The sequence below is a fragment of the Trachypithecus francoisi genome, unplaced genomic scaffold (genome assembly GCF_009764315.1).
Source record: "Trachypithecus francoisi isolate TF-2019V2 unplaced genomic scaffold, Tfra_2.0 Lachesis_group21, whole genome shotgun sequence".
NCBI classification, from domain to species: Eukaryota; Metazoa; Chordata; class Mammalia; order Primates; family Cercopithecidae; genus Trachypithecus; species Trachypithecus francoisi.
In genome coordinates, this window is record NW_022681467.1 from 29,606,521 (window position 1) to 29,631,308 (window position 24,788).

At 43.4% G+C, this 24,788-nt stretch overlaps 1 protein-coding gene across 1 annotated transcript; it reads right to left on the reverse strand.

Moving 5' to 3' along the window:
- EIF2S2 (eukaryotic translation initiation factor 2 subunit beta) lies at window positions 1-23,550 on the reverse strand. The gene is made up of 9 exons (XM_033186147.1): window positions 23,290-23,550; window positions 16,652-16,829; window positions 14,446-14,549; window positions 9,657-9,792; window positions 8,305-8,405; window positions 7,537-7,685; window positions 4,261-4,317; window positions 1,091-1,176; window positions 1-480 (listed from the first exon to the last, which is right to left on the reverse strand). Exons 1-9 carry the CDS (start codon window positions 23,302-23,304, stop codon window positions 305-307), a joined length of 1,002 nt encoding a protein of 333 aa, XP_033042038.1. The 5' UTR covers window positions 23,305-23,550; the 3' UTR covers window positions 1-304.
- Between the last annotated feature and the right edge of the window lie 1,238 nt (window positions 23,551-24,788).

Below are 24,788 nucleotides of genomic sequence, written 5' to 3' on the forward strand. Positions count from 1 at the left end.
TTGAAAGAATCACTGTTATAATAACTTTAATTTATCTTGCATTTTACAGAAGTCTATGAACGATTTTAAAAAAGCACCTCCTTACCCCATATCACGTTTCTCTGACAGGTGTTAAAAGTAGGCAATGAGTATGTCAACAGCTTGAACATCAGCGTCTTGCAAGGACTTCAGACCAACCAACCACTCGCCAAAAATCTTGGCAGCTTTTTAATCTTGTTTTTAATAGAACGGTATATCCACTCTGATGGCAAACCTGTCCAGCCACATCTCCACAACACGCTTTGCAAAATCAGTGATTAGCAAATTAGTTAGCTTTGGCACGGAGCTGTGCTCGCTTGCCCGTGACAGCCTGGAAGCCGGTTTTGATGCTGGCAACAGAACATCTAGAATGACAAGTTTCGCACTGTAGGAAATAGAGTCGTGTGTCCTTCTGTAGGATTGTGTCCGGTGATCGGCATGTGTGACAAGTGACATATTCCTCTGCAAATAAAGCAACACACAGAGTTACCTCGTGGCCACAGTGAGGTAGAGAAGTTTCTGCCTTCTTAAATATATCTCCTACAAAGAACTCCGTAAGCCCAGGCTGAGAATTTACCTGAGCACCCAGACCAGGGAAGCTCAGCTATCCGAGGGGTAAGAAAACACAAGCTGTCTGCTGTGGCGTTTCCGGCACTAAACATGGGCTGATACTCAATGCCCCAGGATACAGGGAAGCCTGCCAGCTTGCTTATTCTTGTTTCTGTCTACAGGAGAACCACTCAAATGTGTTAGCAGACATGCCAATTTTAAATAACTAGGAACAAAAGGGGGCCAAGGCCAGGCCTGAATCACAGGCAGGTTTCTCTGACTTGGCCTTTAGCCCTACAATCAACCAGCAGCTTCAATCAGCTGGGCTTTCTTTAAAAATCCAAATCCTTCCCTATACCCCTAGTTAGTAGTCAAGAGCCACCTCCCTTTCACTATCATTTTGTCTCTGATCTTTTTAAGGCCAGCTTTTCCCAGCTCACTGCAATCAAATGGATCTTCCTACAACACTGCAGCCTGATGAGAACATTTCAGGGTGATCTAATGAAATTAATTACACACTTACTGATATATCTTCTCAAGACATTTTCTATCTGTTTCTGTTGGAATCTTCCTTTGATTACAAGTTGGTTATTACCATCTATAGAACCACTATGAAAGAAAACAAAAATATCTCCATTATTATTGTTTTTTTCTAAAGGAACCAAATTCCAGCACCTTTAAACTTAATGAATTTAAAATATATTCAGGAGCATAGGATAAACTCTAGTACTGGTGCTATACTACTTAGTTTCCCAAAATGTATTTATTTATTTATGACACAGGGGTCTCACTCTGTCACCCAGACTTGAGTGCAGTGGCGCAATCATGGCTCACTGCACCTTCAATCTCCCAAGCTGAAGCAATCCTAGCCTGCCAAGAAGCTAGGATACAGGCACTCCCCACTGTGAACTGCTAATTTTTTTTTTTTTTTTTGGTAGAGATGGAGGAGTCTCCCTATGTTGCCCAGGCTGGTCTCGAACTACTGGACTCAAGTGATCCTCCCACTATGGCCTCCCAAAGTGCTTGGGATTAAAGGCGTAAACCACCACGCCCAGCCTCAAAATTTATTTTTAATTAAACAGTTTGTGTCTAATGATGTGCCCATACTAACATCAAATCCAATTAAATCTCCAGTGATAATCAGATTTATAACTGATTTTAAGTCTAAAACAAACTGATTCCTTCATTGTGTGTGAAGTCCATCCAACAAAAGAAAAAAACTTTTACAAATCATACCATGTACAAAGTAAGGGAAAGGAGAGAACTAGAAATACAAAAACATGAAAGGGGCTACATTTGTTTTTTAAAATTCTAAGCACCAAATATTTTGATTCAGTCATGGTTAAAAGTATAGTTGATGAAAATACCTGGGATTACAGGCATGAGCCACTGCGTAATTGATTGTGGTAGCAGTTATACATATTAATTTTAACATGTGATATTAAAAACCACTGGAGCCAGGCGTGGTGGCTCACACCTGCAATCCCAGCACTTTGGGAGGCTGAGGCAAGTTGATCATCTGAGGTCAGGAGTTCAAAACCAGCCTGACCAATATGGTGAAAACCCATCTCTACTACAAATACAAAAAAATTAGCCAGGTGTAGTGGTGTGCGCCTATAGTCCCAGCTACTGGGGAGGCTGAGACAGGAGAATTGCTTGAACCTGGGAGGCAGAGGTTGCAGTGAGCCACTGCACTCCAGCCTGGGCAACAGAGCACAACTCCATCTCAAAAACAAAAAAACAAACAAACGAAAAAAAAACATTGGATTGTATATTTTATTTTTATATTTTTTTTGGCAGGGGGCGGGGGGGTGTCCAGGGGTGGAGGTTTAATAGGCAAAACAGAAAAGAGAATAGCTCGCTCTCTCTTGCGAAAGAGACGGATGTCCGAGTGGAACTCCCCTGGATTATATACTTTAAATTTGTAAGCTGTTATTTCAATAAAGCTGTTTCAAGAAAAAAAAAAGGATAGTTGAATCACAATCCAGAAACTGTCAATGGTACTTAATGATAAACTGTTTGACAGGAAACTGTTGACAGGCACTTTTGAGAAAGGAAAGCTCTAGGCTAGAAATCATTCATTCAAAATTATAAATCATAAAGTGAAACAACAAAATTCAGTCAGGCAGGGTTAAATTTCCTCCTCCACAGATTGGAACCCTTAATCTCCAGGCTACAGTGATTCCAATGCTTAATGTAGAAATTTCATTCACTGTCAAAAGAAATGGAATTTTCTCAAAAACCCATTTAACCCACTTGACCGTAAGTTTACTGGCCACAACTTGTTATAATAGTTTATCCCACCTCTACAAAACCTCTAGATTATTCTAACAATAGAAAAAAACAACACTAGCTTTTGCTTCTTCATTAGTTTGTGCAAGTTACAAGTAAACAACGATGGTAACAAATTTATATTTAAAACACGCTGGGCGCAGTGGCTCATGCCTGTAATCCCAGCACTTTGGAAGGCCGAGACAGGCGGATCACCAGGTCAGGAGATCAAGACCATCCTGGCTAACATAGTGAAACCCCGTCTCTACTAAAAATACAAAAAATTAGCCGGGCGTGGTGGCGGGCACCGCTACTCAGGAGGCTGAGGCAGGAGAATGGCGTGAACCCGGGAGGCGGAGCTTGCAGTGAGCAGAGATCACCGCATTCCAGCCTGGGTGACAAAGTGAGACTCCATCTCAAAAAACAAACAAAAAAACACAATTATTCTACAACAGAGTAAATGTATCCACCACGGTCAAGTAAATTATTCCTTAACCCCACACCAAGGGTAGCAAATCCCAACAGTTAAAGAGAGTAGGAAGAGAACACTTTAATTATCTCTGTGCTGCCAGTGAGGCACAGGTGTCAAGCCTGCTAAGTGATCAAGCTGCAGGGAAAGATAGACCTGATTGTATCTATCTTGACTTTGCCACTAACTAAGCTAGCTATGTGACCAGCTACAACTTCACTTTACTGAACCTGTTTCTAAATGTGAAGACAGGAATATTACTTTCTACTTCATAGAACTATTGTGAAGATTGAGATGGCACCGAAAAAAGCACTTGGCTCACAAGAGGTGCTCAATATGCATTAGTCAGCATTATCATAACCTACTCTACATTACTTATTGTTAAAGGGACATTAGGCTTCCAGATAGTAGTCAAACTCATTGGCATGGGCTCCATGAGATCTTGGCCTTCCTGAATGGGTGGGAATGACGTGCTCAGTGCCTTCAAAAGGTGAGTCCTGAAGACAGGTAAGTACCTATTTCATCACAGATCCCTGTTTCAATGGTTTCTAAAGTGCCACTCATCAACTTCCTAGCTGTATTTCTTCAATAGCCTGTTACCAATTTAGGAAAAAATAGTCTGACCTTAAAAAAACGGATTCCTCTAAAGATCTAATATTTGCTCCATAAAAAGACTCATGAGTTTCAAATTAGTAACAGGAAAGTCTAAACATGGCAGTTCTGTGGTCCTCTCATGGGTACACCAGCAGGCCTGTTCAGATGTCAACTCTGTGCCCTATTCCTAAGCAGTCAAGCTCTGCCATAGAAACAAAGTGATTTCACTCCTCCACTGGCCTAAAAGTTTCTCTAATAATCAGGTGAACATTTTCTCTAAGTGTGTTACATATCCTTTTCAAGAAAGGTTCTTATGAAATGTCCAGCAATACTGTATGTAAACATATATAGTTTCTTACCTTGTACCCAATTCAGCCAACAAAAATGCAAGGAGATGTTTGGGCTGACGATGTAATCTAAAAAGAAAATCAAAATACATAAACCTTATCTTTCATGGAAATCTCACCAAACTTCTAAAAAATCTGTTCATTGTTTTGATCTGTGATTATTTAGCTATTAGGTGAATTTCACTGCATCGTTTATTTAAACTTTGAAATAAAGATAAAGTATATGACACCACTTTTTTTTATTGTTAAGAGATGGGGTCTTGTTGTGTTGCCCAGGCTGGAGTGCAGTGATGATCATAGCTCACTGTAACCTCAAACTCCTGAGTTCAAGCCATCCTCCCATCTCAGCCTCCCAAGCAGCTAGGACTACAGGTGTGTGCCACCATGCTGTCTAACTCTTTAGTTTTGTGTAGAGATGGGGTCTCACTACATTGACCAAACTGGTACAGAACTCATGGCTTCAAATGATCCTCCTGTCTCAGCTTCCCAAAGTGCCAGGATTAGAAGTGTGAGCCAAGCCGGATACCACTTGTTTACACTTCAATGCCCATAAGACCATATTACATTTTATGACTACATACATATGAGTAAGTGTCTAGAAACAAGGATGGAAAACATAAACAATAAACACCAACTTTAAAGAATAACAACTTCCTCTGGGAAGGAAAAAGGGGCCAGGAAAACATATAAAGGTGGCCTTAATTATAACTATAAAACCACCTTTTTTTCTTTTGTTTTTGAGACTATCGTAAAATAGCATAAAACTTTCTTTTTAAAGAGGTAGGCCGGGCACAGTGGCCAGCACTTTGGGAGGCCGAGGCGGGTGGATCATGAGGTCAGGAGATCGAGACCATCCTGGCGAACACGGTGAAACCTCGTCTCTACTAAAAAATACAAAAAACTAGCCGGGCGAGGTGGCGGGTGCCTGTAGTCCCAGCTACTCGGGAGGCTGACGCAGGAGAATGGCATGAACCCGGGAGGCGGAGCTTGCAGTGAGCGGAGATCACGCCACTGCACTCCAGCCTGGGCGACAGAGAGAGACTCCGTCTAAAAAAAAAAGAAGTAAAAAAATCTGAAGCAAATGTGTCAAAAGTTCAGCATGCACCAAACCTAGGTGATGTTATCAAACAGGCTAATAAATATATATATTAATCCATATATATTTCCTGTTTAAAATTTCCATTAAAAGAAAGTGTATGTCTAGAAGGGTTCCGTGGTAGCACAACAGCAAAAAATGGAAACATCTTAAATATTCACCAACTAGAGGAATGGTTAAATAAATACATTCCAGGGTGTATTCTACTTTTAGAAATATCTCAATATACAAAAAAAAAAAGGCCGGGCGCAGTGGCTCAAGCCTGTAATCCCAGCACTTTGGGAGGCCGAGACGGGCGGATCACGAGGTCAGGAGATCGAGACCATCCTGACTAACACGGTGAAACCCCGTCTCTACTAAAAAATACAAAAAACTAGCCGGGCGAGGTGGCGGGTGCCTGTAGTCCCAGCTACTCGGGAGGCTGAGGCAGGAGAATGGCGTAAACCCGGGAGGCGGAGCTTGCAGTGAGCTGAGATCCGGCCACTGCACTCCAGCCCGGGCGATAGAGCGAGACTCCGTCTCAAAAAAAAAAAAAAAAAAAGATGTACACATACATATAAAATAAAAAACATAAATATAGAGCAATGCTTTCAATAGTTTCATTTTTTAAATCTATAGTGTGGCACTGTTTGAACTTGTTCCAACAAGCAGGTGCTACTACAACAATTTTAAGCTACTTTTCCCCAAAATGCAATGGGTGAGAACTGGTAAAAATATAGTAAAATAGGTAAGCTCCTACATTGCTGGCGGGAGTATGAACTGGTACAACCTTGCTAGAAAGCAATGTGCTAATATTTGCCATAAAAATATCCATTCCTTTTTTTTTTTTTTTGTGAGACAGAGTCTCACACTACTGCCCAGGCTGGAGTGCAATGGCACAACCTCAGCTCACTGCAACCTCCGCCTCCCAGGTTCAAGCGATTCTCCCCGCCTCAGCCTCTGGAGTAGCCGGGATTACAGGGACCTGCCACCACGCCTGGCTTATTTTTTGTATTTTTTAGTAGAGACGGGGTTTCACTATGTTTGCCAGCCTGGTCCCGAATTCCTGACCTTGTGATCCGCCCACCTTGGCCTCCCAAAGTGCTGGGATTACAGGTGTGAGCTACCGTGTGAGCTACCCAGCCAGATATCTACCTCCTAATGGTGGACTTTGCAGATGATTATTCATTTTCTTTAGCATGTCTTTATCTTCTAATTTTTCTGCAATGAGCATATACTACTACTGTCACTAGCCTAGTTAGAAAAAATCTAAACTATTTAAATATATGTAAGTAATGAAAACAAGCAGTTATCTCCTGGTGGTAAAATTTTGAGTGAATATTCTCTCTTTTGTGTTTACCGTATTTTCTACAACAAGCATGTATCACTTAGGAAACTGAAGAACAAAGAGTAGATAAGGTCAGTCGTCCTAAGGAACCTGCCAGAAAACATGCAGCTGAGGAGCTCAGAGAAAAGCCATTCCCAGACAGTAACCTAGGGCTGACTCTGGCATAGAATGTGATGGTAACTAAGAAAGGCAGTTTCATCAATTGTGTCCTGGCAATGATCATCCAAGGAAGAGGCTCACCAAATTCAGGCACTTTCCCTGAGCTCACTGCTTGCTTGGCAGGCCTGTCCTAGACCGACTGATGAGCCTTTCCACTCCCTGGGCTCCCAAGGCTCCTGTCTGAGGACTACACTGAGACTCCTCATTCTTCACTACATCTAGTTAGGATCCATCCTCAATGGGTCAGCATGAGTTGATTTCTGTCACCTCTGAATGCACTAATAAAACAAGCACTCCTGGGCAACACAGCAAGACCCACGTTTCTACAAAATAAATAAATAAATAAATAAATAAATTTTTTTAAATTGGTCTGGCACAGTGGTGTGCACCTGCAGTCTCAAGCTACTTAGGAGGCTGAGGCAGGAGGATTGCTGAAGCCCAGGAGATTGAGGCTGCAGTGAGCCATGACCACTCCACTGTATTCCAGCCTGGGCGACAAAGCAAGACCGTATCTTTAATAAAATAAAATAGCCCCGAGACTTATGAATTGAAGAAAATGACAGACTTGAACTGTGAACTCCCTCAACCCCTACACTTGTGTGTTCTTTCCATCTATAATGAAGTCCACAATAAAGACATTCAGCACTCTTAAAATTGCATTGAGAATCTGGTATTTGGGATGAAGGTACTCCATTAACCAACTTACAGTTTACAGATATCTGTAAAGTTGACAAAAGAAGTTTTCTTGGTTCCTACTCGGACGACCTGTGGAGGTTTCATGACAAATTTCCTTTTCTCCCCAGCAACCATATCTGGATTCTTTTCCCTCATGATGTTGAATACTCGATTCAGCAGCTATAAAAATAAAGTGGTATTCATGAACACGCTTAGTAACTGCAGGGGTACAAAGTTCCCCTTTGAGTCACGTTGCTTAACAGCAGATACTTCACTTCTGATTAAATATACACATGCATTACTACAAGTCTGGGAGCTCCTTGAGGGCAGAGGTTCATCCCCAACCAGCATTTGGTTCATTATAGATGTTCAGCAACTCCTTATCCAAAGTGAAATGAATGAACAACTACTCATTCTGTTGTTTCTATGGGAAAGTACATGATACATGGAAAAGTAAGATTCAAGGAAGCCCAAACTAGCAAACTCCAGAATACCCTGGCCCCAAATTAGTTAGTCTGTCACCACTGCCCTCCTGATTCCTAGAGGGCTGAATGCACTCAGCAGTCTGCAAATTCAGGTGGGGACAGTCAGTAGTACTACAATGACTGCTGCACTCTGGGCAGGCTGCCCCACGGGTGCGCACCAGGAATTGCTGTGCACTGGCTGTGTGACCTCTCTGCATTTGTTCCACCATCAGTCATTACTTTAATGGCCCTTCCAATTCAAGGAAGATTTATCTTGCTCTTCTTTGAGCACTAGTGAATAGCTTAGCCCCTTTTCACAACAGATTTTGTCTTACCTCCTCGTATGTGTAGTCTCTTTCTGAGCCTGCCCAAGCAGGGCCTGTCTGATTACTGAATGAGATACCATCATCTTTTTTGCTGTCTTCATCTTCTAGAGCTACAGATAATAAAGATTTTAAGAATGAAGGGTGGGCCCTACTATCATACAAAAGTGGGGGTGGGTCTAGAAAAATGAAAAGTTTCAAAGACATTTGTCTTCCCTTCCACAGCTGCATTCACAACAGCCTTACGCATAAACCAAAGCTCACAACCCTTTTCCTTAGAAACAGGGATGTTATGACTTTCAAAAAAGACCCTTAATAGAGACCTCTCTAATTAGGAGTTAACATACGGAAATGTTTCTTAATTTAACAAGCCAAAGATAAAATAATGCGTTAGAATAATTAGAGGAAAGAGTCCAACTGTTCTGAGCACCTAAGAAACAGCAACATCCATAAAACTCATCTACTGACAAAAGTTCTCTAAAGACCCCATAGCATTTAGAAACTAATGAAACTGTAAACAAAACTTAAAAAAAATTTTTTATTAAAAAATTGGGGCCGGGCGCTGTGGCTCACGCCTGTAATCCCAGCACTTTGGGAGGCCGAGGTGGGCAGATCACCTAAGGTTGAGAGTTTGAGACCAGTATGACCAACATAGAGAAACCCTGTCTCTACTAAAAATACAAAATTAGCCAGGTGGGAGGCTGAGGTGGGAGAATCGCTTGAACCCGGTATGTGGAGGTTGTGGTGAGCCAAGATAGTGCCATTGCACTCCAGCATGGGCAATAAGGGCAAAACTCAGAATCAAAACAAACAAACAAAAAATCAGGCCAGACACGGTGGTTCACGCCTGTAATCCCAGCACTTTGGGTGGCCGAGGCGGGTGGATCACAAGGTCAAGAGTTCAAGACCAACCTGGTCAAGATGATGAAACCCTGTCTCTACCAAAAATAAAAATAAAAAATATTAGCTGGGCGTGGTGATGGGTGCCTGTAATCCCAGCTACTTGGGAGGCTGAAGCAGAGAACTGCTTGAACCTGGGAGATGGAGGCTGCAGTGAGCTGAGATCGCACCACTGCACTCTAGCCTGGGTGACAAGAGTGAGACTCCGTCTCAAAAAAAAAAAAAAAAATCGGTTATAGTAATTCTCCCAAGCCTGATTCAGTATGTTCTTAATGTAATCACAACTGACAAATTCTTTAACTGCCATTATCAAGCCAGACACTGTTTCCTTTCAGCTTCTATTATCAGGCAGTAGAAATAAGGGGCAAGAACAAAATTGTAAAACCACCCCCCACCCCCATCAAGGAGACTAGGGCCAAAGGCTTGAGTAACCTCTGAATGTGCTGCTGAGTCCTCAGCATTACCTTCATCTTTCTCTAGTATTTCATCCTCATCTGGGAACTTAACATTCTTCTTTTTCTTCTTTTTATTGCCAAGCATAATGTCAAGGTCATCCTCTGGTTCAGTTGGTTCTTGAACATCACTTTCAATCTTAAGATCCTAAGAAAGTGAGATGAGTCTGAACATTTGATACTGGGACTATTCTTTTTATTTATTTTACTACATTTTCTGTTGAGATGAAGAGTCTTGCTTTGTTGCTCAGGCTAGTCTCAAACTCCTGGCCTCAAGAGATCCTCCTGCCCTGGCCTCCCAAAATGCTGGGATTACAGGCATGAGCCATCACACCCAGCCTGTTCTTTTTTTAAATTGACATGGGCTGACATTATTTTGGTGCGGGAAAAAAGTCACATATTCAAAATTGAAGTTACAGATAACTTTGGTCAGAGATGGACCAAACTGGCTCACAGAGACTCTGCCATTTAAACTGTGAATTCTTCAAAATACTTTTGGGATCTCTACCCCTCATTCATCTCTTTATTCTTCAGCCTTAGGATCTTATAATTATTGTCCTTGTTTCCAAACCAGGCTACTGTCAGAATCACGGCAGAGGCCAGGCGCCTTGGCTCACGCCTGTAATCCCAGCACTTTGGGAGGTCAGATCCCTGAGGTCAGGAGTTCAAAACCAGCCTGGGCAACATGGTGAAACCCCATCTCTACTAAAGATGCAAAAATTAGCTGGGTGTGGTGGTGGGCACCTGTAATCCCAGCTACTTGGGAGGAATCGCTTGAACCCAGGAAGCAGGGGTTGCACTGAGTTGAGATCACGCCACTGCACTCCAGCCTGGGCAACAAGTGGGAAACTGTGTCTCAAAAAAAAAAAAAAAAATTCACTTGAGAAACTTTTAAAAGTTTAAATCGGATTGACAATCTTCAGCAGGAACAGGATTCTGGAGTATTTTAAAGAAGTTTCTAAGTGATTTTGTCACTGGGAAAGATTTTTCCGGGTGACACCAAATAAGTGGTGGTCTTCCACACAGACCCTCCAATGCCAATTAGGTGTCCTCCAGTTTAATTAAGACACACACTATCCAGAGTTATCAGATTTCACAGGTTTAACAGCTCAGTTCCTCAAGACTGCCTTCACTTCAGATGCCAGTCACCACGCACTGGGTCCCCATGCTGCCTGCTTCTGTCCAACATGGCTATAAACTCGAAGTTCCCACATTCCCTGCCAAAAGTCAATAATTTGCTAAAACGAGTCATGGAACTTAGGAAAGTACTTACTATTGCCAGTTTATTATAAAGGATGCAACTCAGAAACAGCCAAACATAAGCAATGCATAAGACAAGGTATTGGGGTGGGAGCTGAGGGGTAGCAAGGAAAGTAGGCGTGGAGCTGCCAAGCCAGGGACACCACCCTCCTAGCACCTTGTTGTGCTCACCAGCATGTTAGCTCTCCGAACCCATGTCTAGGGGTTTCATTACAAAGGCATGACTGACTGATTACATTATTTATTTATTATTTTTATTTTTTTTTGAGACAGAGTCTCACTCTGTAACCCAGGCTGGAGTGCAGTGGTGCGGTCTCAGCTCACTACAACCTCTGCCTCTCAGGTTCAAGTGATTCTACCTCAGCCTCCTGAGTAACTGGATCTAGAGGCACATGCCACCACACCTAGCTAATTTTTATATTTTTAGTAGAAATGGGGTTTCACCATATTGGCCAGGCTGGTCTCAAACTCCTGACCTCAGGTGATCCACCCGCCTAGGCCTCCCAAAATGCTGGGATTACAGGTGTGAGCCACCGCGCCCGGCCAACTGATTACATTATTAACTGGTGGCTGAACTCAATTTCCAGGCCATCCCTCTCTGGAGGTGGCAGAGAGACCATTGGAAGTCCCAACCCTCTAAAATTATAGCTTTGTCCTTCTGGCGACCAGCCCCCATCCTAAGGCTATCTAGGGATCCCCAACCACCAGTCATATCAGTAGCATACCAATGACCCTGTTATCACTTTGGAGATTCCAAGGATTTTAGCAGTTGTGAGCCAAGAACATAAAGAACAAATATTTTTTATTATACCACAGTCAGCCTGGCACCCGTCTGTGGCGTGGTCTTTGGGCATCACTCCAATAGATGACATTATCAAAGAGGGAAAGGCAGAACCTATGGGGAATTCAGATCAAGTGATAAATAGAGACAAAGCTTGACCCCAAGATTAGCTGCCAGAGGCATGGATGTAAACGGCATATTAAAACCTAGAAATGAGTCATAAACATCCCAGAAGGGCAGAAAAGGCCAGTCTCAGTTTCCAGCTTTCTGATTTCTCCTTCCTTCTACCAGCTTATTCAGCTCCCTATCCTGAAGTGCGCTGTCAACCTTACTCATTAATTAATATCTATTAATCAGGATGTGTGCCTACATCCTGAACTGGGACAATGGCTACAGTCATTTCAGAAATCTTACCAGCAGAAAAGCTGGAATAGCTGGGAGTAAATAAAGCTCAGAGTCGGAATCCCAAATCCGGCTGTGTAGTCTTACTGCCACATGTGGCTACAAGACCAATCTGCCAGCTGGGCGCAGTGGCTCACAACTGTAATCCCAGCACTCTGGGAGGCCAAGACAGGCGGATCACCTAAGGTCAGGAGTTTGAGACCAGCCTGGCCAACAGGTGAAACCCCCTCTCTATTAAAAATACAAAAATTAGCCTGGCGTAGTGGCGGGTGCCTGTAAACCCAGCTATTTGGGAGGCTGAGGGAAGCCTGAGCCCAGGAGATGGAGGCTGCAGTGAACCAAGATCAGCCACTGCACTCCAGCCTGGGTGACAGAGTGAGACTTTGTCTCAAATAAATAAATAAATAAATAAATCTGCCCATGGTATCCATTAGCCACATACCATACAAACAGGACACCAAATACTCACCCAGTCTCTAAGTCAATAAATAAGAACTTAGAAATGCTGAATGTAAGTTAGCACGCACTAGCCAACTTCTATGCTATAATATTATTATTTTATCCCAGTAAGATCTACTTCCATACTGACACCAAGACACAGCAGAAGGCAGAGAATGGCAAAAAGTATTTTTTTTTCTTGAGACGGAGTCTCACTCTGTTGCCCAGGCTGGAGTGCAGTGGTGCTATCTCGGCTTACTGCAACCTCTACCTGCTGGGTTCAAGTGATTCTCCTGCCTCAGCCTCCTGAGTAGCTGGGACTACAGGTGCGCACCACCATACCCAGCTAATTTTTGTATTTTCAGTACAGATGGGGTTTCACCATGTTGGCCAGGTTGGTCTTGAACTCCTGTCCTCAGGTGATCTGCCCGCCTAGGCCTCCCAAAATGCTGGGATTACAGGCGTGAGACAGCACGCCCAGTCTGCAAAAAGTATTTTTCAAGGCTTTTCAAAAGCCCTGGAATAGTCTGAAAATTCAAGTGGGAGAGTAGCCCAAGATCTCAAAAACCCTTCAAGTGAATGTCCATGCCTTGCCTGATGACCAGGATACCTCTAACATCCTCTTATGTTATGACTTCAACAATAGTATTCAAGCACTTATTTAGAGCTAATCTCCCAATAAAAGCTATTGGAGGAATCAACCAACAAAGCCTTGTCAACCAAAACTTTCTGTTACCCAGGATATTTAAATCCCATTTCTCATTATAATCTGAGCATTTTTCTCAATTTCCCTATAGTAGAAAGAAAAGAGAATCCCCAAACAGGGAGAGAACAAGATGAATCCAGATAAAACCAGCTTGTTCTCAAGGATTCTACATTATCCTTGAATCAAAATATCTTTGCAAACAGGAAAAATATCTTACTCATGTCAGTACTCTAGCAATTACCACACAATGCTTCAAATGCTTGACTCGCTGTAATCACTTACATATTTACTAAATTAACTGTCATAAAATTATGACACTATTTCTAAAACCCAATGAATTACTGTATACATTTCCTGCTACAAGTGGGATATACTTTATTCACTTGAGTTTGAGGAAATAAACTACTTACCAAAGAAAATTTTGAGTAGAGGGCACGAGATATTTGGTGTATGTTTGCTGTTGTGTGCGCACGTGCTTTCTCTCTCTCTGAGTGTGTATTGCTATTACCTTGAGTTTTATAAATAGATGTGTGGATTCTGCTAAAGTGATTCCTAAGCAGCATCTTTAAAATGGTTAACTCTAGGGAGGAGAACAGATCTTCAGCTCCTTCCCCTTTCATCCATCCACCTACCCTCCCTCCTGGTCACCTTCCTGTCCACCTGTTACTCCCCGTCCAAAAGAATTTTGAGATATTTGTATTAGAAATCAATTCGGTAATAAGACTCACAGCGTCTCAAGTACCCACAAGATCAGATCATAAAACTAGCCTGAATACTCTGGTTTGCCTACAGGCCACACTATCATCAGCTACCAACCACCACTGTGGTTCATTCTTTGCTGCTTAGAAGTACATGTATGAATTTGTGTATGTTCTATGTTACCAAAAGTTTAAGAAACCAAGGGAATATTTGCTCAAAAGGATTTCTCCCTCATAGAAATAGTTCTCTGCAGCCAAAAATCTCAGTATGGTTAAGGACAAGGGACATTTTGTGATCATTTTAATGGCACACAATACAATATGTAAGACCTAAATTTAAATTCCTTGAACTACAATCCCTTTAAGACACCTAGTCAGACACACTCCCAAGAAAAGCAATTAAGTGCTAATAACAAAAGCACAGCTAGTAAGACGTGAGTCAAAGGGAGGGAAACATCAGCCATTAGCAACCTTGCAAGAGGCCAAATTTTACCTTCAACAAGAAAGCAATACTACCTTTACACCTTCTTCAGCTTCATCAATATCAAATATCTTTTTAGTTTTTTTCTTCTTTTTCTTTTGATTAAAGAAGTTCAAGTCATCTAGATCATCAGAAGCATCTAAAAAGACCAATGCATAATCATTAACAACTAAAAGGCAAAGCATCAAATTATGAGTTACATAAACATAGCTCAGCAATTACTCAAGTCACCAGAAAAGACTGACTGAGTATTAATTAGTCCCTCCAGAATCACAAAAGTTATTGTTTTTTTTTTTTTTTTTGAGACCAAGTCTTGCTCTGTTGCTCAGGCTGGAGTGCAGTGGCGCAATCTCGGCTCACTGCAACCTCTGCCTCCTGGGTTCAGGCGGTTCTCCTGCCTCAGCCTCCCGAGTAGCTGAGACTACAGGTGTGTGCCACCATGCCCAGCTAATTTTTTTATCGTTTTTAGTAGAGACAGGGTTTCACCATGTTAGCCAGGATTGTCTCGATCTCCTGACTTCATGATCCGCCCACCTGAGCCTCCCAAACTGCTGGGATTACAGGTGCTAGCCACCGTGCCTGGCCACAAAAGTTATGGTTCTGAAAAACAAAATGGTGGGTCATCTCAAAGATCTATAGGAAAAATCTGGTTAGGGGACCATGTTGAGAATATTTATTTAGTAATCTGACCATATCACTCCTCATTGTTCCCAAGACAAAGTCAGAGCTCTAACACAATTTCCAACTCTCCAACTTTATCTCCCACTTCTGCTTCTTGCCTTCCTCACTTCAATCTCTGGTTCTAACCCTACTGAACTACTTTCAGTTCCGAGTGCAATATACGTGAGGTCTCTCACCTCCAAACCTTAGTGTGGGCCCTCTTACCTCCATCTCACAGGATCTTGGTTAAATTACTTCCACCAAAGCCTTCTCTAAGCTTATCCATCTTTCCCTGCAACTTGGTTAGGTATCCCCAGAATGCTTGTATAGTATCTTCTGCTTACCCCAACTGAGGAACTTACTACCAGCTTGCTTATCTATCTCCCTACTAGATACTAAGAGCCTATGCCTTGTTCACCTAAATTCTACCGCCTAGCTCAACATTTTATTGCATCTATTAATCATCAAAAGGCCTAACAAATTATTTCACATTTATTAAAATAAGGCTGCACAGTAAATACAAGTTATCGGTGAAATTTTACCTACCATTAATGAGTAGGTTCTGTTCAACAAATTTTCCATTTGACCTGCCATGTTATAAACTAGAAATATTTTAGGATCCCTCTGCTATAAAGTTTTCCAAGAAACTACTTACAAATCCATTTTATCTTATTACAACAGGAATGAGTTACTTTCCAAGTTTGTTTTAAACATGTAGAACAACTTAGCACAGGGCAGATGCTCAGTGAATGTCAGTTGTCTCTATCCTGGCACGGAGTTATATTCAACAGACACAAATAATGTTTATAGAATCATTTCTCTCTAATAGTCAAATTATGTCTATGTTACAGCACAGGGGTAACTAAAGCTGATGTCTTTTTTTTTTTTTTTTTGAGACGGAGTCTCGCTCTGTCGCCCAGGCTAGAGTGCTGTGGCCGGATCTCAGCTCACTGCAAGCTCCGCCTCCCGGGTTCCCGCCATTCTCCTGCCTCAGCCTCCCGAGTAGCTGGGACTACAGGCGCCCGCCACCTCGCCCGGCTAATTTTTTATATTTTTTAGTAGAGACGGGGTTTCACCGTGTTAGGCAGGATGGTCTCGATCTCCTGACCTCGTGATCCGCCCGTCTCGGCCTCCCAAAGTGCTGGGATTACAGGCTTGAGCCACCGCGCCCAGCCAGCTGATGTCTAACCCCAAATACTTTAGGCTATCATTTTAATCTCTCATATATATTTTCAGACTTGCTAAGACACAAAACTGCCTATCTTAGTACTATTTCTTTCTGCCCACACTCAAATACAACTACTGTTAAAGTTAGAGAAGAGACCTGATGGGTTAAACTGGAAAACCAGCTCTGAAACAGCAAGGTTTCATCATCTTTGCAACTTGTGAATTAAATGGGAACTTCCCTGCAACAAGCCTATCAGAAATCGAAAACGGTCCACTGCATACAGCCTACTGATGGCCTTGACTTCACTGGAGCAGCCTAATCAGGCTGAGAGGTCGCTGCATTTACAAAAGCCAAAATGCTCATAGAACCAGGGCTTCTAGGACAACAGTAACTCTCTCACATCAACCACTCACCTTTTTTCCTAGTGTCCTCTTCATCAGCTTCCAAATCTTTGTCCTCAGTTGGCTCTGGCTCCACTTCTTTTGTTTCTGAAGGCTGGGTTTCCTCTGTTTGGGTATCCCCTTCCTCATCTAACATAAAAGGCTTCTTCTTCTTCTTTTTCTTCTTGCTCATAGTAGGATCAAAAATCATCTGTTTAAAAGACAAAAAACAAAAAGGGACCAAATGATTGTTTTTAATGATGCTCACATTCCAAATATGCTTTATCCTCAAAAGGCATACTCTTAAAAGTAAAAGAGTATCTGATACATTAAAACACCAAAGGAGAATTTACCAAAAAATAAAATAAAATGTCCACCCAACCTTCCTGACACTATTAAACATCAGGGGAATTGAAACATGTACACGTCTTTCACTTTGCAAAGTATCACAGATACTTCACTTTCAGTTTCATGAGCAAATATGGACGTTTGAATGAATCATGGAATTTAGGGAAGGGACTTTCACAACAACCTATGCTATGCCTCTTACTTTATAGATATAGGAAAACAATACCTAAGCAGGGTGTAAATTTTTTTTGTACTGTTTTTTTTCTTTCTTGAGACGGTCTCACTGTCGCCCATGATGGAGTACAGTGGCACGATCACAGCTCACTGCAACCTCAACCTCCTAGACTCAAGTGATCCTACCATCTTAGCTCCCCAAGTAACTGGGACCACAAGCATGTGCTACCATGCCCAGCTAATTTTTTCATTTTGGAGAGACGGGGTCTCCCTCTGTTGTCCTGGGTGGTCACAAACTGCCAGAGGCAAACAGTCCTCCCACCTCGGCCACTCAAAGCAAGGGAATAACAGGTGTAAGCCACCGCACCTGGTCAGGGGTATAAATGTTTTATTCAAGGCTGGTAACTTGGGGCTGCTACAGAGAGACTTGAAAGACTTCTGACGTGATTAAAAAAACAAATTTTTTTAAACTTCATCCTGAAGTTCAGACAGATCGTCAAGGAAACCCATCCGCAACTCCTCATGTGTAAAACATTTCACTCTGCTTTTTGCTTGTGGAACATTAAAGGTTCCATTTTCTTTTTAACGAAACAGGGTCTGGCTCTGCTGCCGAGGTTGGAGTGCAGTAGCATGATCTCAGCTGAATCCAACCTTGACCTCCCAGTCATGCCATCCTTCCACCTCAACTTCCTGAGTAGCTGGAATTACAGGCGTGTGCCACCACACCCAGCTAATTTTTGTATTTTTAGTAGAGACGGGGTTTCATCATGCTGCCCAGGCCGGTCTTGAACTCCTGGGCTCATGATCCACCAGCTTCAGCCTCCCAGTGTTAGGATTACAGGTGTGAGGACCATGCCTTGCCCCCAAATTCTCTTATTTTTATCTAAACATCCACTATAGAATAGGTGGAAAACTAATTTATAATTTGTAGACTATCTGCTTGCACTGATCACTTGAAGAAAGAAAAGTTCAGACATCATACAGGCCAGACACCTGATAGAGTAGAAAGTGCAGGAGGCCAGGCGCGGTGGCTCACACTTATAATCCCAGTACTTTGGGAGGCCGAGGTGGGCGGATCACGAGGTCAGGAGATCAAAACCGTACTGGCTAACATGGTAAAACTCCGTCTCTACTAAAAATACAAAAAATTAGCGGAAGGTGGCGGGTGCCTGTAGTCGCAGCTACTCGGGAGGCTGAAGCAGAATGGTGTGAACCTGGGCAGTGGAGCTTGCTGTAAGCTGAGATCGCACCACTGCACTCCAGCCTGGGTGACAGAGCAAGACTCAGTCTCAAAAACAAAAAAAAGAAAGTGCAGGGTCTTTGAAGTCAAATAGAACTGGATTCAAATACCAAGTTTTTTTTTCTGAGCCCCTTACCAATCTCTCTCCACATTCTATTAATATCATGCTTAAATTCAGCATTTTGCCCAGTGATCTGCTGTGGACAGTGTAGTAGTAGTGTTTAAAAGCACAAGTCTGGAGCCCATCTGACTGGATTCAAATTCTGACTCTGGCTTGTACCTATGTTATTCCACGGCTCATCTGTAAAATGGAGACAAGTAGCAGAATGACAACAAACCACACAAGGTTACTGGGAGGGTTAAAGAAGTATGTAAATGTAAAACCCTTGTCGTAGTGCCTGGCACATAAGTACTCGATAAATATTAGCAACTGTAATTTATATAATACTTTACCATTCACAAAGTATGGTTTTCTCTTGATTCCTATCACTGAAATTTCATCAACTCAGGTGCTCTAATTTCCCAAACATATAAAACTCTCAAAAGCTTCCAAAAATTGATTCTAACATAAGCTTATTTATGTCCCAAGATCATTAAGGAAACTAGACTGAAATCAAGCCACAGTCTGTAATAAGGTAATATAGTTACTGTCCTTGCCCAGTAGAGAAGTATGGTATTTGCAAAGTATTTTCAAAGTTAGTCTTTTCTTCCTTAACAAGGATCCAATCGTATAAATAATTAAATCTGAAATGTAGTCAGTCTGAATAACATTATCTGGCCAACTTAAAGAAGTGTCCCTACCAAAGTAGAAGAGCAAAGAGGAAGGAGTCCCCCACTGCTGACCCACTATTGAGCCCCGGGTCACCCTGCAAGGAGCACTGCAATCATACAGGGAAGCAGCTACATTTCATCCTCATTCTTGAAATAGGGAGACTTGGCTAAGGTTCTGGAAGGGATTACAATCCATTTATTACATTTTTTCAAGCATCAAGTTCCCTAGAATATTCATTGCCTTTTAACCATCATTCATCAAGACAGACTAAAGATGGAAAGGATCCTGGTATCATCAGAGGACAGCCTCACAAGTGCCTTCTTATCCCCTGAAAAACCTTATGGTCTACAAGTAAACAGTTTGGTTGTAGCCTTGTAATGGATAATAAACATGCAAGAATCATAAATTGAAATAATTAACCTCTCTCTCAATTACTGTCTGCATACTTAACATACATACTCATTGCCTTATTTTATTCATACCATCCTGCAAAGTACAGTTTACAAATAAGGACCAGGGATCCCGAAGCAGCACCCCAAGAACGAGGCCATGGCTAAAATCATGGCTTTTTAAGACTTTCATCTCTAACTTCCAAATTATAAGCTGACTACACTCCAAATTGGTTTTCTTTTATGAGACTAGTTTGGATTTGAAAAGCAAATAGCTGTTGACAGTGCACTTATGGAAAACTACAGAATCACTTGAGTTATATTTTAGGTTCACAACAAAGCCTTCAAAAGCATAAATTTTCTATTTTCAACTTCTCACGTTTGGTTGGAGAGGGCAAAGAAAAGGTATACCAGCTAAAATTACCCTGAAATGCTTCATCGAATTAGAAGCCTCTTCTCATAGATCATACCTTACCCAAGAAATCAACTTTATAGTCATACTATACCCAGAAGCAGGTGTGAGTCACAAAAGAACCCACAGAGAAGCAAGACATTGATCTAAAAGTTCCTTCCAAAGGTGACCAGAACAAATGCCAAGTGTTGCCCTCTCTGTGTGATAAGATTGCGGGATTTTTTTTTTTATTTAAAGGATGGGAGTCTCATTACGTTGCCCAGGCTGAAATGTAGTGACTACACTCAATTCTAATTATAGTGCACTGCAGCCTCGAACTCCTGGCCTCAGCCTCCTGAGTAGCTGAGACTACAGGTGAATGCCACCATGCCTGGCTTAGATTCTGCTATTTTCTTTGTATTCTTTTGTGTTTCATAAACTTTACACAACACACATCCCATTTTGAATCAAAAAAATTTTTTTTTAATTTAAAGCTTCTTTTTGCAAAAACACCTTACCATATTTTATGAAAACCCAATGTTCTGACTCCTTGTGAATGGGACCCAGTAGTAAACAGGCAAGTATTAAATGTTGATGCTGCTTTTAACAAATGTGAAAATACTGAATGCCTATTGATTAGAGGATTTTTCTTTTCCCTTACCAGGGAGCAGCCATATCTGTAGGATTCTGCTTTTTAAAGATCATGGTTCCATGTTGGGAGGCTGAGCCAGGAAGACTGCTTGAGGCCAGAAGTTCAAGACTAGCTTGGGCAACAAAGCAAGACCTCATTTCTACAAAAAATTAAAAAGTTAGCAGGTGCGAGAGCAAGTGCATGCAGTCCCAGCTACTTGCGAGGCTGAGGGAGGAGGATCCCTCGAGCCCAGGTGACAGAGGCCGCAGTGAGGTATGATTGTGCCACCGCACTCCAGCCTGGACAACAAGAGCAAGAACCTGTCTCTAAAAAAACTAAAAAAAAAAAAAAAAGTCATAGTTCCACTAGGTTGAAAAGGGTTCTGTTTTGGTGAGTTTTTGGCTTAATTACCAGGTTTAAAAATAAATGTGTGCAGTGTATTTCAATTATGCGTCCTAAAAAAAAAAAAACCACCCAAAAACAGAAGACTGGGCGTGGTGGCTCACGCCTGTAATCCCAACACTTCAGGAGGCTGAGGCAGGTGAATCACGAGGTCAGGAGTTCCAGACCAACATGGTGAAACCCCATCTCTACTAAAACTACAAAAAAAAAATAATTAGCTGGGCATGGTGGCGGGCGCCTGTAATCCCAGCTATTTGGGAGGCTGAGGCAAGAGAACTACTTGAACCCAGGAGGCAGAGGATGCGGTGAGCCGAGATCACGCCACTGCACTCCAGCCCAGGCGACAGTGCGAAATTAAAACAAAAAACAGAAATATGAAGGAAACGGAAAATTACTTTTTAATAGTAGCCTCTTTAATCGTCTAGCCTGATGACCACCAGGCAGGATTACTTCCACTCTGGGAAGTCCCTCGCAGTTTATAAACCATTTTCAAGTACAGAGTTTCATCTGATCCTCACAAGCCTGTACAGTAGCCAGATGTTAAAGGAATGGCCTAAAAATACTTACCTAGTCAATAGCACTAGAGGAACCAGGCCCTACATCCTATTCTACATACCTTGTCTCCATTACTAACTTCTGCCTGGCAGAATGGAAGCCAAAGACCAGGGTTCTAGTCCTACTAACTAGAACCTTTCTGCATGATCTTGGACAAGTTAATCTCCCTCGGCCCTGGTTTCCTGTAAAATGCAGTTGGACTGGCACCCCGAAGTGGCCAAACTGTCTAATACCTTATTGGTTTCCAAAGTCCTATGCTAAAATGCTAGTTCTGCCATCTTTGCGTCACAAAATTCTGTTCATCCATCAGTAATGTATTCATATTCCACTTCTTTCAAAACCTAATCCCACTGCTAAAAATGAACCCTCTAGCCCTCCAAGTCACTATGTTGATGGCCTTATTTCTACCTTGTGTGTCAACTAGTTGACCATACACAGAATAACACCCCATGGAATCTTGCACTACGTAAGTACTGTATTTGCCAAAGGTTATGAGAAGTTTGAAAAATGAGTAGAAACAAAACAAGTGTGAAACACTGCCACTCTCAGAACATTTGAAATACAGCAGCCTAGAGCAATGTCTATCATAACCGCCAAGGACAATCTACAAACTTTCAGTTTCTCTAAGCCATTAAGATCCTAGTCAATCTGGAATTCTACTGGCTCAGCCACTTACTATTTGATCATGGGCATTATACAACTCTGTAACACTCATTTTTTCATCTCTAACCAAGTCTAAGAGACTGGAATCCCCTCCAGAATACATTCCAAATTCCTTAACTTCGTCTTCACAGCCCTCCATGAACTAATCATTACCTGTTTGTCAAGTGTTCACCCCTTAACTGTCACCAAACTGGAGATTATTCTACTTCCTGTGAGCACATTTACTGGCCTAGAAAGGCCATTCCTTTGCCCTTGTGATCAAGGCTTCCTATTGCCTGAGGAAATTCTCAACACCGTACAGGGCCTCCCCCAATGTTAAGCAATACCTACTGAGAGTACTTAAAATCAACTTCATTTTAAGTCGGTAGATATTATATCAACTAGGATAAATCTGGGGGAAAGGGATTTGAGGAAATTCACTGAGTTCCAAGCACCACGGCAGAAAAAGATCCAGCCAGTTTCACAGCCCGGACTTCCCGCTCACGTCGCTGGGAGCCCTCTGTTAAGGGAAGCTCCGGGGCTCACCCGGAAACTTTCCGGGAAGGTCAGTCACTTCCTGAGGCTGCAGAATCTTTTTCTCTCGTTCTAACCCCATCACCCCCTCGTCTTTTTAAAAAGCAATGCTAGGAAGGCAAACGAGGGCGGGATACCGGCCCGGACAAGACAGCCTAGAAAAGTTTTAACGAGGGCGTTCTACCAAGCTAAGAGAGCTCCTCGCGGCACCCCCGGCACCTAGTGAGGCGAGCTGGGGCGGCAGTGCCGAGCAGAAAGGAATGCAGGGATCGCCAGCCCCAATCTCGTTCCGGGCATTAACCGGGCATTCGAGCCCCTTCAGGGAGGGCGACTCAACGTGTGCTCTCCATTCCGGAAACGCCAGCCACGGCAGGAGGTCCGCCTCGGCGCCGCCGCCCTGAGGAAAGCGCGCTGCAGCCAAGCCTGCGGCTCCGGAGTCCTCGCCGGCTCTGCCGCTCCGGGCCGCCTAGGCCCGGCTGCCCCACATGGCGGCGGCCAGCTGCTAGGCCGCAGGCCCGGTCTCCCACACTAGAGTGGGTTCGGCTTTTCGCCTCAGTCCTTAGTTAGCCCTAACGCCGGGCTCAGACCCTCACCTCGTCCCCAGACATGACTGCGGCTCGAGTGGGCTCGGCACGGACAGGAAGTCAGACGGGTCACCCCTAGGCCCCGGCGGCAGCGCTGCTCCTGCCGATACCTCTCCCACCACCGCACTAGGCTCTTGCATCAGCGAAAGGGAACGACACCCCGCCCTCTCCTCCAAGCGTTGGAAATGCGCCTGCGCAGAGCTCGCCAAGGCGCAGGCGCGCAGAAGAGCCAACCTAGTGCGCTTCGTGTGGCGCGAGTTACCAGGCGACGCCGCGTCGCCAGGTATGCCGGGACTTGTAGTCCGCCTATAAGAGGATTGCGCTTGCGCGGTAGCCTCCCAGCGACCTGTGCGCGACGACCGAGCGAGCGGCAGCCGGAAGAAGGTTAGGTTGTTGATACTGCCTCAGCGTTTTGGAGCGTTCTCTTGCGCTGCTTGTAGAGTGAATTGGGGTCCCTTCCTCCTGGATTAGAGTAGTGCTTAGACACTGAGTCGTATGAACCCGCTGGACCTTTAGTTTCCCACTTGACCCCGGGGCGTCATGGTGTTTGAGAAATTCTGAGTTGGAGCTGGAGGCGCTCACCTCCCTGAGGGTTTTTACTTCATGAGAAATTTGACGGCTGGTTTTCTGCTTAGGAGGTCAGAAACCAAAGTATCTTCCCGGTCTTCTCCCAGGAGAGATAACATCTCCTGAGGAGAAACAACCACGCAAGAGGCAACTGTCGGGAAGCCTCAAAATACTTGTTTATGAAATCTGACTGAACGCTCTGGCTGCACCACAGAATTTCCTTTTAGACCTAAAAACAGTAGAGACCCTTTAGGGAGCTCTCACTGCGGCTGTGCCCTCCAGCCAAAGACCGTCAAGAACACTCCTGTAGTTGGAAAAAGTGGGGTTTATGGTCTTGCAGGGAGGGCAGTACACCGTGGAAAACACCGGGACGTCTTGAGAAGAGGGTGTTGGAAAGAATGTACAGGGTTTGGGCAGGGTTTAAGGAAGCAGAGCTTCTCTCTGGATTAGATGCAGTCAGGAGTGGGGGTAATTCTATGATTGGGTAATTTAATAATTTTTTTTTTTTTTTTTTTTTTGGAGACCGCTCTGTCTGTCGCCCAGGCTGGAGTGCGGTGGCGCGATATCGGTTCACTGCAAGCTCTGCCTCCCGGATTCAAGCGATTCTCCTGCTTCAGCCTCCCGAGTAGCTGGGATTACAGGTATGAGCCACCTCGCCCGGCCTATAATTCTTACATAATAAGAAAGTAGAACTGGCCGGGCGTGGTGGCTCACACCTGTAATCCCAGCACTTTGAGAGGCCAAGGCCGGCGGATCACCTGAGGTCAGGAGTTCAAGACCAACCTGGCCAACATGGCGAAACCTCGTCCCTACTAAAAATACAAAAATTTGCCGCGTGTGGCAGTAGGCGCCTATAATCCCAGCTATTCTGGAGTCTGAGGCAGGAGAATCGCTTGAATTCGGGAGGCAGAGGTTGTAGTGAACCGAGATCGCACCACTGC